The sequence below is a fragment of the Diospyros lotus genome, chromosome 9, assembly GCF_014633365.1.
Source record: "Diospyros lotus cultivar Yz01 chromosome 9, ASM1463336v1, whole genome shotgun sequence".
Classification (NCBI taxonomy): Eukaryota; Viridiplantae; Streptophyta; class Magnoliopsida; order Ericales; family Ebenaceae; genus Diospyros; species Diospyros lotus.
Genome location: NC_068346.1, coordinates 5566933 through 5581072, shown reverse-complemented (window position 1 = coordinate 5581072; position 14140 = coordinate 5566933). Strand labels below are relative to the sequence as shown.

Sequence of the window (14140 nt, the reverse complement as noted above, 5' to 3'; positions counted from 1 at the left end):
TAAACTGATGCCCAACTCCCATCCATAGAAAATGGAATTTCTCGACCATAATTTGCTTAGTGAAGAAATCCTCTTTTTGGAAAAATAATCCACCGTATTTTATTCCCTTGGGAATGCCACAAATATGTACACAGTGGATCATAAGAATTCTACTAAATTTTAGAAATTAGATTCCTACTTTGTAGAACTAGATTACAACAACCTTAAATACAAACAAATCTAATAAAAAAAGAAAAGATAAGATATAATAGCAATATAAATCAAGATAAATCACAGAGGATAAATCAGCCGATAACGAGCTTAGTAGCTCGGCAACTCGGCCCTCCATCAGCTCGACCTTCCATCAGTTCAGCAGCTCGGCCTCATCAGCTCGACCTTCCATCAGCTCGGCCTCCTATCAGCTCCCAACACTCCCCCTCAAGCTGAGGAATAGATACAAGTCATTCCCAACTTGCCAATTAGTAACTTGAACCCTGACCTTGCAACAATTTTTGTGAAAATATCAGCCACTTGATTAGTAGTTGGAATGTAGGATAAGCTGATTCCTCCTTCTTCAATTTCCCTCTTTATAAAACTCCTGTCAATTTTTACATGTTTCATTCAGTCATGCTAAACTGGATTCTTCACAATACTGATAGCAGACTTGCCATTATTATAAACTTCTGTTGGTTGAGATAAGGATATCCCTAAGTCTTCCATCATCCTTTCCAGCCAAATAACTTCACATATTCCTTGAGCAATAGCATGAAATTTGGCCTCGGCACTGCTTCGAGCCACTACAGATTGCTCTTTGCTTCTCCAAGTAACCACATTACCCCATAACTTGGTGCAATAACTTGAAGTTGACCTGTTATCCTCACATGAACCAGCCCAATCAGCATCCACAAAACATTCAATTCTTCTTTCATTAGTTTTCCTGAACATCAGCCTTTTCCCAGCCGTTCCTTTGAGGTATCTTAGAACGTGAAACACTGCATTCATATGTTTTTGAGTAAGTGAATGCATGTATTGACTTATGACACTTACTGCATAGGTTATGTCTGGCCTTGTAAGTGATAAATAAATTAGTCTACCAACCAACCTTTGGTACCTTTCTTTTTCAACAAGAGTGTCTTCTTTTTCTTCGACATTCCAACCCTTTTCTAGAGGAGTACCAACCTGTTTGCATGCTAACATCCTAGTTTTCTTTAACAAATCAAGTGTGTACTTCCTTTGAGAGATGAATAGCCATTCTTTACTCCAAGCCACCTCCATTCCCAAGAAGTATCTCATGACTCCTAGGTCTTTCACTTCAAATTCAGTTTTTAATTTCTTCTTCAAATTTTCAATTTCCCGTAAGTCATCACCTGTCACAATAATGTCATCAATATAAACAATTAATATGGCTTTTTTACCTTCTACTGTAGACTTTATAAATAGGATATGGTCAGCTTGCCCTTGCTTATATCCCAAACGATTGAGAGTCATGCTAAATTTCTTGAACCAAGCCTTTGGAGAACGCTTTAATCCATATAGTGATTTCTTTAATTTGCACACATTTCTATTACCAATTTCTTGTTCAAATCCTGGAGGTATTCTCATATATATCTCCTCATCCAAGTCACCATTCAAAAAAACATTTTTAATATCTAATTGAAGTAGAGGCCAATCAAGATTAACAATAAGAGAAATTAATACTCGAATTGAGTTGAGTTTGCTCGTAGGAGCAAAAGTCTCCTCATAGTCAATCCCATATGTTTGAGTAAACCCTTGTGCAACCAATCTTGCCTTGTATCTTTCAACGCTTCCATCTGCATTATGTTTTACTGTGAAAACCCATCTACAACCAACGACTCTTTTGTTTGAAGGTAATTTAACAATCTCCCATGTGTTATTAGGGCAGATCCTTCAAGCTTTTCTCCTATTTCTCCTAATCCATCTTCTCAACCAGAAACTATAGCTGAACCTCATATTCCAACTCCATATTCAGCTGCTAAAAATCCTCTGCAAGTGTATTCTAGACGTTCAAAGGCCCATCCTGAGGGGTAGCAAAATCAATCATCACTTCCAGATGCTGGTTTATCAGAAAACAACACTGAGAATGAGTCTACCAACAGTGATAGTTTGGATTGGGCTATGCCTATTGCTCTAAGGAAAGGGGTAAGATCTTGTGTCAAGTATCTTATGTCTAATCACTTGACTTATGCTAAGTTATCCCTTCAGTACAAGGGATTTGTTGCAAGTATTGACAGCATTGTCGTTCCAAGGAATATTCAAGAGGCTATGAGTGATCTTAAGTGGAAAGTTGTAGTTATGGAGGAGATGAGTGCCTTGATGAAAAATAACACATGGGAGATTGTTAAACTACCTTCAAACAAAATGGTGGTTGGTTGTAGATGGGTTTTCACAATAAAGCATATTGCAGATGGAAGCGTTGAAAGATACAAGGTAAGATTGGTTGCACTAGGGTTTACTCAAACATATGGGATTGACTATGAGGAGACTTTTGCTCCTATGGCCAAACTCAACTCAATTCGAGTATTAATTTCTCTTGCTGTTAATCTTGATTGGCCTCTACTTCAATTTGATATTAAAAATGCTTTTTTGAATGATAACTTGGATGAGGAGATATATATAAGAATACCCCCAGGATTTGAACAGGAAATTGATAATGGAAATGTGTGCAAATTAAAGAAATCACTATATGGATTAAAGCAGTCTCCAAGGCCTTTGAACGTCTAGAATACACTTGCAGATGATTTTTAGCAGTTGAATATGGAGTTGGAACATGAGGTTTAGTTGTAGTTTCTGGATGAGAAGATGGATTAGGAGAAATAGGAGAAGAGTTTGAAGGATCTGTCCTTATGCTATCGGAACTTGAAGGTTTAACAGGTGGAGAGGCCAGAAATTCTCCCTCTTGAAAGCATAAAGGCAGAGGAGCATCAAGGGAGGGAAAGGAAATAGGAGTTGGAACCAGGAGGGATGGAGATGCAGCAACTGAAACTGGTGAGGGGTAAAATGATTGGTCTTCATAGAATGTGACATCTGTAGAGACCAAGACTTGTCTTTTGAGAGGGTTATATCATTTGTAACCTTTTTGGGAGGGAGAGTACCCAATAAATATACATTTAAGGGCCTTGGGGTCTAACTTTGTACGGTTAAGCTGATTATTGTGAACATGCACAGTGTAGCTGAAAATTTTTGGAGGAAGAGAATGTAAGTGGCTAATAGTTGGGTAGAGAGAACAAAGGACAGTAAGAGGGGTTTGAAATTTTAGTCTTTGAGGGAAGTCTATTGATCAAATATGTAGCTGTAAGGACTGTTTCTCCCCAATAGAAATGTGGAACATGGGTGGTGAACATCATAGCGCGAGCCATTTCTATAAGATAGCATTTTTTTTTTTCCGCCACACCATTTTGTTGTGAGGTGTATAGACAAGAGCTTTGATGTAGAATGCCATGTTCGGATAGATAATTGGTAAGGTCATGAGAGAAATATTCTCGACCATTATTAGTACGAAGAATTTGGATGGAAATTTGAAACATATTTTAGATGAGTTTGTGAAATTTCTTAAAAATGTTGCGAGCTTTAGATTTTTCTCTCATAAGGTACACCCAACATGCCCTAGAATGATCATAAATAAATGTTATAAACCACTTAGAACCAGAAATATTAGGGGTTTTAGATGGTCCCCAAATATCACTATGAACTAAATGGAATGGTTTAGATGGCTTATAGGATTGAATTGGATGAGAAGAACGAGACTGTTTGGCAATGGTACACTGTTCACATGAGAAAATTTGATTTTTATTGATGAAAAAATGCGGATACAAGAATTTAAGATAAGAAAAACTTGGGTGACCTAAACGATTATGCCATAACAAAATCTTGGCATCGGTTGTGGCTGTCAAAACAGCCTTATTTGTAGAAGAAAAAATCCTATTATCTGTCAAATAATAAAGCCCATCATTAGCTTTAGCATTGCCAATCGTCCTCCCCGATATTTGGTCTTGAAATAAGCAATATGAAGGAAAGAAGATCACACAACAATTCATATCTTGAGTAATCTTACGGACTAACAGTAAATTGCATCTTAAACCAGAAATACAAATTGTTCCATGTCCTTTGGCTGGAGAGGTGGTACCATCAGCCATTGAAATGTTTATAGAGTTGTCAAAGGGGTGTATTCTGTCATTGAACAGGCTGAACATGCCATATGGTCGGAAGCACCCGTATCTACTATCCATGTATTCTTAGAGAGTTTGCTAGAATTTAGAGAGTAAAGAGGATTACCTTGTAAAGCAGTAGCTTCCATAGGAGGACTTGGAGAGGATATACCTTGATTCAATAGCTTATATAAGGTCTGAATTTGCTCCTTTGATAGGTTAAGGTTGGTATTGCTTCCTACTTCCTTTGGTGCATCAATTATGTAGGCAGTCCTTCCACTCTCCTTTTTTCCTCTTGGCTTCCAGTTAGCCGGTTTTTCACGAATTTTTCAGCATGTTTCTTTGGTATGATATGATCTTTTACAATGGTCACACCACTGCTTCTCCCGTCTTAGATTCCTTGGTTGACTCTCTTCTTGTTTAAAACTTGCTAAAGTAGAATTTTGGTGAGTTACTCACCTTGTTGATTTAGCATTACCTTTCTTCGGCTTTCCTCCTTTCGAACCTCAACAAAAACTTCTCGAAGGGAAGGCAGAGGTTTTGTACCCATGATTCTGCCTCTTACTTCATCCAAATCATGGTTAAGGCCATGTAGGAAATCAAACACCTGATCCTTCTCAATCATCTTACTATATTTTGTACTATTCGTAGAACATTCCCAATTAATGGTGTAAAATAGATCCCTCTCATGACAAAGTTCAACCAAAACATTAAAGTAATCAGTACAGTAACATTTAGATTACCTTGTCGTGTAGTCCTAATGACAGATCTGATTTCAAAGCATTGAGACGAGTTCTCCAAAGCATTGAGATGAGTTCTCCAAATCTGAGTACATGTCTTGGACCAAATCCCATATTTCTTTTGCGATTTTATAGAATAGGTAAGTTCTTCCTATTCTAGGCTCCATCGAATTGATCAGTCAGGCCATTATGGTGGAACTCTCAGCTTCTCTGGTACCATATGTGGCTGTTGTGCTCGGTGGAGAAGGAGTAGAGCCTGTTAAGTAACCAGCATTGCCTTTTCTCTTGATAACCAGCATAATTGACTGAAACCATTCCCTAAAGTTACTCTCATTCAACTTATGGTGAGTAATCTGTATAGGAAGATGATCAATTGAGTTACTGGAAAGATTTGTTGCATAACTCGAAGGCGGAACAGACGGATTGATCAGAGAACTTGTGGCAGAAGCCTCGGTTAGAGTGGGATTAGGTTGAGTATCCGCCATTGATGAATCAGGGTGTAGACGGAAGAAACAAATAAAATTGATTGATGAAGCAAGGTGTGGACGGAAGAATAGAATAGAGGTTGCTTTAAGATCGAAGAGCAGGCTCTGATACTATGAAGAAATTCTCTTTTTAGAAGAATAATCCATTGTATTTTATTCTCTTGGGAATGCCACAAATATATACACAATAGATCTTAAGAATTCTGCTAGATTTTAGAGATTAGATTTCTATTTTGTAGGACTAGATTACAACAACTTTAAATACAAACAAATCTAATAAAAAAAGGAAAGATAAGATATAATGGCAATATAAATCAAAATAAATCATAGAGGATAAATCAACCCATAACGAGCTTAGTAGCTCGGCAACTCGGCAACTCGGCCCTCCATCTGCTCAGCAACTCGACCTCCCATCAGCTTGACAGGTCGGTCTCCCATCAGCTCCCAACACTTAGAATGTCATGTCATCAACATTTTCTAGAAGGATACATCATGCTTGATCTTTAGGCTGTGATCATCTCAAATTAATCAAATGCTTATGGTTTTTGAATTAACATAAACAGTGATCTTAGGTTAAAATGACTTGCTCGTACACAACCTTTTTTATATGATAGCTGATATAAGTTGGCCTGAATTTTCTAGTAGATCTGTATTCAGGGCTAAAATTCTTTGATGGCTTCTAAACTAATTTATGTTCATAGAAATTGGTTTATATAGGCTATAACAAATAGAAGGATGCAAAGAAATGGGGCAAAATAACACCCAGATCATATCTAGCTCTCCCGATGTTGATGGAGGGCCATGTTTTTCTACTCATAAGGAAAAAGTAAGTGTTGTAACAGAACAATGCCTTAAGGGGGCAAACCTTGAGCGAAAGCTGAAAATAAAATAATCTCTCTAATCATAAAACAACTCATTTACAAAAGAGATGAAAGAAGGGGAAAAAAAAAGAAGAGAGAAATCCCCTTTGGTCACAAAAATAAGAGAAACTAGAAATTTCTCTTCAAAAAAGATAAATAAGTCTCAAGACCTTCAAGGGCTCTTTTGTTTCTTTTCTCCATAAAGATCATATAACACAAGGAGTGATTTTCCATGAAAAACTCACGATATTCTTCAAGAAACTCAAACCTCTCTGGCCCAACTCTTTGGCCAACCAAGAAACAAATCTTGAACAGAGGCTGGAAGTACCCAAGTAGCGCCAAAAAGTTTTAAGGACAAGATCTGACAACTGTTGAGCCACTGGGCGTTGTAGTAATAAATAGTTCACTATTTTTCCTCCTTTGTTGCGCATGAATCACCAGTTCGCCTCTACATGCCTTCTCTTCTTAGGTTGTCAATGGTGAGAGAGCCATTAGAAGCAGTCCAAGCTAAGGAAGCCACTCTGGAAGGTGCTCAATGGATTATCCTCCCCTTACCTGAAAATGAGCTGGTCAGTAATCCAAGAAAGGCAAACATGAAACAAACCCCAATTTTGAGATTTTGTCTGAAGAGCAGTTACTACACAAATTCCACCTTCTGAACGTAGAGAATCCTTTAGTAGAAACATTTTGTCACTAGCTAACTCGAAGAGGTTTGGAGCATGTCACACAAGGGTCTATGACTTTCACATTGGTTCAAATCAAATCTGGAGTGTGGCATCCATTACAGATCATTACTATACTGTAATGACTTTCACATCTGTGGCTGTCTATTTTTTTATTTTTATTTTCTTGCAGACAATAAATGAAGTGTCACATTGTCTAGACCCTAGAAACTAGTTGCTTGTGGGTTTACTCAACACACTTGTTCTACTGGAAGGTCACCTCTCTATGGAAAAAGACCAAGATTATTTAGCTGTTTCATGAAATGTTTGTAGATATTAGCATGTGCACGAGGTTAGAATGTTTATTACCCTAGTATCAGGATACAGAGACGTGATTGAAAAATTTTAAGAAATTGATGAGGATAAAGAGACAGCTTGAAACATTTTAGGATACTTTTTCTTTAGGATATTAAATTTCACATGGATCTCCTTTTCAGGAGATATAATTTTGGTGTCTAGGGGGACGTTTCCAAATATTTGCACTTTTGGGTTAAAGCCGCAACCAAATTTGTTTCTAACTCATAGGTGGAGCCCAACATGTGAGGTATGAGTAATACCTAATACGGTAGCTTTGTCTTTTTGCAGGGGTTTTAATGATACTGTTCAAAGTTAATCACAGATTCACCTGATTCCCAAAATTGTTTTTGGTCTCTCACAATTTCTGATTATGGATATGGGAAAGAGAACAAATAGTAGCCAACTTATAGATTGTATCATACTTTATTTCCAAATATGACTTTAAAGGTTTTGAAAGGGTTAGGAGGAGAGTAACAGAGGTAGTTTTGTTGCTTTGTAGCTGGTTATATCAGGAGGGATGTTCAGACTTCAGACATTTCATAGAGGGAGGAAAGGGGTCCCTGGTAGTTCATTTGTCAACTCCCTAGAAACTCACAGTTCCAAGCTATGACTTGTGAGTCCATTGCATGACATAATGGAAGTGCTGAGATGAAGAGTTTTGGTCCAGGAAATTATAGGTGTGAAGTTTGTTTATCAATTATTAAGGTTCCAAGGGGACCATTCCGACGTTCCTTCCAAGAAAACCTGTTTCAGAATTTTGAAGGAATGAATGCTTGGTCACTCTGGGAGAGTGGGCGTTTCATTAATCTGGCTGTAGCTTCCCTCCAGATGTACCTTAGCACAAACAACCCCCTCCTAGCTGAGAGATTCCAACCTAATTGCCTTATGAGGGGTCCTTAATAGGCAGGCAATACCAAGCCGTGGACAACCAGCAGCCTTGCTGGCCATTGGCCAGTCAGGGAAGAAAAATAAAATTTTCTGTCAAAATGAACTGGTTTTGTTCGACTCTGTTTTGAATTGCTGACATTTAACTTGGTTCCTGGAATCTTTCTACTCTGGTTATTACCTCTGATGAGACATTTTCCACTACAGATTGGTGTTTCCTAAGTTAATGGAACAGCCTATGGGGTGAAAGAGTTAACTTCCCATAACTAATTCTTTCAGTAAACAATTGGTGTTTACTATATGGAAACGTTTGGACGTTGGCTTCCATATTTAATGTTTTGTAATATTTTGCAATTCAGTCAACCCTCTGGAAGCTTTTTCACATAATCTAACTTATTTTGCTTTTCCTCCCCCAGGATGCCGATGTCATGTGGTTCAGGGACCCATTCCCATGGTTCCATTCGGATGCAGATTTTCAAATTGCATGCGATCATTTTGTGGGCAACTTTGATGATTTGCAGAACAGACCAAATGGAGGATTTAACTATGTTAGGTCCAATAACCGGTCAATAGAGTTTTACAAGTTTTGGTACTCCTCACGAGAAGTTTATCCAGGATACCATGACCAGGATGTCCTCAATATGATCAAGTTTGATGCTTTTATCATGGATATTGAGCTGAAGATCAGATTCTTGAGTACTGCTCAATTTGGTGGATTTTGCGAACCGAGCAGAGATTTGAATCAAGTTTGTACAATGCATGCAAATTGCTGTGTAGGCCTAGTCAGTAAGCTTCATGATCTTAGAATCTTGCTTGAAGATTGGAAACGGTTCTTGTCTTTGCCGCCAGGCTTGAAGAGATCCTCAATATTATCCTGGCGGGTTCCTCAGAAGTGCAGGTGCGTTACAAGCTTTCAAACTCTGGTAATCTAATACACATGCATTATTTGTTAATAATCAATCATAGGACGTTATGCCTAACAGGATTTATGTCTTGTTATTATTGTTAGTTTTTTGTTTTCATTTTTGAAATTGGCAACTATTTCCAGCATTGAGCGTATCCATCCGCGGCAGAATGCAACTTCCAAGAGTATTGCCCCAGCCAAAGAAGATTGAATCAACTGTACAGGTTTCTGTTTGCCCTCCATTTCCCCACGAAACTACACCTTTAGAGATATAGTACTAGCATAAATTTTCCTGATCTCTCAATGCCTTTCAATGATATTTTACTTGGCGAGGGTAGTTGTAGGTGAGGGATTTAAACAGAACATATATTCTCAGATACATCTCAACACTGAAGGGTATTTGAAGACAATAATGCGCTGATAGAGAAGGATCAAAAATTTTATCAGTAATTAGGTAATAGGATCATGCCAACAATCTGACTTTGTTGAAGAATGAGCAACAACTGGTCCCTTTTCCCACGTTTGATTTTTGGTGAGAAATGAAAATGAAAAGGTAAGAAGAGTATTGAAGGAGAAAATTTAAGTTGTTTGGCCCATTGTCCTTTTTATCTTTTAGCGCATTTTCTACTGCAAATCAATAATTATCTAGTCCGTTGGATATAGATTATTAGAGAATTATTAGAATCTATTTATGTAGCCCATCTCTTTACTCGTGATGATTATTATTATTTTTTTATTTATTTTTATTGGTTTAGAGAGACTAGTAACAGATATTTATGAGAAAAGGATAATAATGCTCGTAAAAATAATTTCGTTTTGTTTCCAAGTTTTGTACACACGAGCAGACGATGTAACTAGTGTTGTTTTACCTACAATTAAGTCGTGTATCTATGGTCACTCAGGTCTTGTATAAATATTTATTTATTGTTAATTGCAATATTTATTATTTTTTATTCCTTCAAGTAATGCATGTGTACTTGTACGCAGTTGTGGTGTTGGATACATTCAATTAAAAGAGCTAAGTCGTATCCTTGAAAATATTAATATGGGCCAATCTCGTGAAGTAAAGTGGGAAAGCGAAGGCCAATCCATATAGTTATGGCCACAAAGGCACAAGCCGAAATACATAAGAGGATACGGGCCCCGAACATATTGGATATGGTTAGCAGGTAATGGGTCTCAGTAATTAATAGTTGGCCAGCCCGAAAATAATAGGCCAAGGCCCACATAAATGGGCCGGAAAGAATGAAGAGGCCCAAATATGAAGCATATGGCCCAAAAAATAATAGGCTGAGGTCCATATGAATGGGCCAGAATAGTCGAAGATACCCAAATACCAAGCATTTTGACCAAAAAATATAGGCCTAGGCCAAGGCCAAGGCCAAGGCCAAGGCCAAGGCCAAGTGGGCCAGGATGGAAGAAAAGGTCCAAACGCAAAGCATGTGGCCCAAAATAAATAGGCCAAGGCCCAAAAAAGTAGGTCAGAATGGAAGAAAATGCCAGAATTTATAGGCCAAGGCGGAAAATAGCAAGGGCTGATGGGCCTAGTATACATACAGGACCCAACACAAGGCAGTAATGGGCCAACCAGTCCAAGAATTAAAGGCCCACCTAGGTGTCAAATCCTAACAAACTGGCTCAGTTGACAATGGGCCCAATAGGATTCATAGAAGAACAAAGATAATTGAACAACCATGTAGGTGTTGAGCAAAAAGACAAACTTGTAGGTTAGGCCTACGAACAGTGGGCTGGGCCCTGGGCTCACATTATGGCCAAAAATTACTCACATAACAGGGTGTGACCACAGAAAACTGCCCCTTCTTTGTGTAAGCCCACATTTAAAGGACACTTGGCCGAAAATTCCATTCAAAAATAGATAAGATTATCCTAAAGTTCTTCGAGGCACCGGACAACTTGGACAGCTTCTGGGTTGACACAGCTCGCTAGCCTCAACTACAGGCCATTACATGTAGAACAGTTGCTTGTTGAATTGATTTGACCAATTTAAGTCTCGCTTCTGCGAATTAGAAAATGTTTTAGGAGAGCACTTAGCCTCGCAAATGATTAAAACTAAATAATGGAACTCTTTTTCAAATAAATTATTTGAGTTTGAGCAAGAACACTAATTCAAGTCTAAGAATCCACACAGATCTTGTTGAGTCGTGCAGAGTTTGAGTTTGTGTTAATTTAAACTGACATCATGCACGCAACCAACCCCAACCTAATCTAATTCTTTGGTTGGAGGGATGCCTTGATCTGGAGATGAACTATTCTGACAGGTACATGCACAGGTTTGTGAATTCCCATGTTTTCTTTCATTCATCTGTCTGAATAAGTAAATGATATTCATAAATAAAATAGTGCAGTATTTATTCTACCGTCTGCATTCCACCTGGGCAAGGCACTACCATAGAACGCAAATTAAAAAACATCAAGGAGCAGCAGCTTAACAATCTTAAGGAACAATTGCAGTAGCACAAAACCAATCTACCTGATGTGATTTGCTGCGCAGGAGGTTTACACTTGTTGCCTATTATGTTATGGTTGAAGTACGATAAGTCGATTCCAATTCTTATGCCTTCACTACTACTACTACTCACTAAGCTAAGACCCATCAAGCTATAACCCAACCTCAACTGGAAGAAATAAATTTTCCATGCCAAATTGAAGCCAAAGTAGATGAAAATGTAGTTTAGCACTCATCTGCAAATTTCGTATGGCTATATATATGATCCATCATAGCATTTGCTGATGATATCTCAGATACAGCACGGGGATATATGCATGCCTGGGAAAGTATAGAAGGAAGGCTGATATAGCCTATGATCAATTCTACAGCTGATTGCATTCCTTGTTCTTTTTTCTTTTTATTTTTCTTTTCTGGGCTGGGGCTAATGGTACATTCTTACATGGGATTTTTCGAACTTTTTACCATTTATCTACTACTTCCAGAAAATATATATTCCATAAAAATGCAAACTTACAAAATATTACATGTGGAAGATGGTTTATCCAGAAATAGCATCGGAATCAAGCTGCTTCTGGCTTACAAGAACACCTTCATCCCAAATCTCAAGACACCTGTAAAAGGAAGTTAAGTCAATAATTTGGTTAATGAAAAAAAATGGAAATTGCAAACTTTGAGGATCAAGGGCAGCCATCAAAGTAGGAGGTTTCTAGATTAACATGTTTGAGTAACTCGCCTTGATAGGCTAGCAAATTATTAACTGTCTATGGTAGTTCCCCTGTTCTATTCTCTATGATCCCTCAATCTATTATGCATCATTCTCATTATCTTTGGACAAACAGCTCATTTTGAGTGATCTAACTCTAGTGGTCAAAGTCATGACTTGGGCTCATGTATCTTCAGCATACTGTAGTATCTAGGTTAATTGTTGTGCAAAACTTTCTGACTAGCTTGATCCCATTGCACTAGTAAGCACACTGGTTTGGGTGACACACCACTCCGCAAGCGCATATATCACACTCTAACCAACCATGCTGAGATCAATTGAGAATTGAGGCAATTTCTTTTTTTGAAAAAATTAAATCCAAATTGCCAGTTTTTAATGGATCCACAAAAAATGCAAGAAATAAGGTGGATTTTTCAAATAGTGGGGCCATTCATTAGGAGTTGTTAAGCACTAACCAGGGGAGCTCAAAATTTAAATGAGGACGATGCATGGATAGTATGGGTAATGATGATATGCGTTTCTGGGTATGAAGTATATGTGATAATGGAGTGAATACCGTTAATGAAAATGGGATAATAAAATAGGGATGAAGAAAAATGTAGTGTATATTCCAAGTCAATCACCCTCTGATAATGTCCACAAAGCCTATTTATAGGCCAAAGATAAATCAACTTCCCAAACAAATCATATTAAAAATAAAATAAACTTTCTGAAAATAAAAAATTGGAATGAAAATCTAAAGAAAAAAAAAAAAAATCAAGATAAGTCATATTTCTTCCTATCAAGCAACCTTACTACAAATGGTTGTCCTCTTTTACGTATTAAGTTTTGAACAAAAGAAAATGTTTTAAGATAATCATACAGATCAGGATGCTTGTTATTTCATGGCATAGGAAGGTAAGGACGCAGAAGGGGGAAAATCACAGCTGAAGTCCCTTTTATTTCTAACTTCAGATAGTCGCAAATCTTTATCATCAAGAACAATGAAAGCTAGAAACAAATATTAATATTAGCATAAGCCATTCATAGTGGCATGCAGTCCATGAGGATTTTACCTCTCTTGCAATCATATCAAAAAGCAGCCAAAGCTTCCCAAAACATGAAGTATGTCAAAACAGATCTATATGAACAGCCCCTAATGAGAATGACAAGGACTAGAAAGAAATGCTATATCTGTACATATTTTCCCAATGAGATGATTAAGCTTTGACAGCATAAACATTAAAATGTTCCATGTACACAAAAATTACAAACCAAAAATAAGTAAATGCAGAAATGCAACAAGTGAGCTGAAAACAAACCTTGCTCCATCAACATCAATGCAAAGAAAGTGACCATGTCGCCATCCATCTCTAAAATGGCCAAAAAAGATCTCACCAAGTTTTGAATAGAAACGTGCTTCACCATTTGCCTTTCCTTTCCAAAAGTTCACAAACCATCTATCACCAGTGTGAAAGTAAAGCCAGCCCTACTTGATCACAAAAATGCAACTATCTCAGGGCAATCAAGATAATCCTTCAGGACTTGACTTTTCACACAACTTCTATATTATTTACCAAATGCCAGTTTAATTTTACAATAAACTATGAAATAATTCTTTTGGTATGAAGCGAGATATGAATATGATCTGCAGTTTGGTATAGGTGGAAGCAGGAAATAAAGCCAGCTCAGATAAAGGTTTATATGTCTACATAATGAATTGGAAAACAGAACTAGCAAAGATGTCGAGTAAGAAAAATATTAAATGACAAGTTCTACCCATGTATGTTTATCCTCCCAAATCATGTTTATAAGGTCTAGTTGATTCCAAGAATAAAGGTATACAAGTAAACTGGACTAATCCAAGAAAAAATTGTGTTGGTAGCAGAGGCGAGATACACTTCCAGGAACAGACAAGAGAAGAAAGAA

General features: G+C 37.5%; 2 protein-coding genes across 14 annotated transcripts in view; one reads left to right on the top strand and one right to left on the bottom strand.

The window, feature by feature from the left end:
* The window catches only part of LOC127809432 (uncharacterized protein At4g15970), a 66633-nt gene that overhangs the window by 7188 nt on the left and 45305 nt on the right, over nucleotides 1–14140 (top strand). For 5 of the 7 annotated variants that reach the window (XR_008025109.1, XR_008025110.1, XR_008025107.1 and 2 more), the window contains exons 3-4: nucleotides 8551–9032; nucleotides 9183–9262. Coding sequence is in view for 3 of the 7 variants with exons in the window: in XM_052348209.1 (XP_052204169.1) it covers nucleotides 8551–9032; nucleotides 9183–9249 (549 nt within the window). In the remaining 4 variants the exon portion in view is untranslated. Of the gene's footprint in view, nucleotides 1–8550; nucleotides 9033–9182; nucleotides 9869–14140 lie in introns of those variants that run through there. The other 2 variants (XM_052348210.1, XM_052348208.1) reach the window with 1 other exon arrangement.
* Nucleotides 6172–14140, bottom strand: part of LOC127809431 (protein ACCUMULATION AND REPLICATION OF CHLOROPLASTS 3, chloroplastic) — a 53224-nt gene continuing 45255 nt past the window's right edge. For 5 of the 7 annotated variants that reach the window (XM_052348203.1, XM_052348200.1, XM_052348204.1 and 2 more), the window contains 2 exons: nucleotides 13534–13700; nucleotides 11703–12119 (listed from right to left, as the gene is read on the bottom strand). In XM_052348203.1, coding sequence (XP_052204163.1) covers nucleotides 12047–12119; nucleotides 13534–13700 — 240 coding nt within the window. In that variant the 3' untranslated portion in view covers nucleotides 11703–12046. Of the gene's footprint in view, nucleotides 6786–10674; nucleotides 11056–11702; nucleotides 12120–13533; nucleotides 13701–14140 lie in introns of those variants that run through there. The other 2 variants (XM_052348201.1, XM_052348202.1) reach the window with 2 other exon arrangements.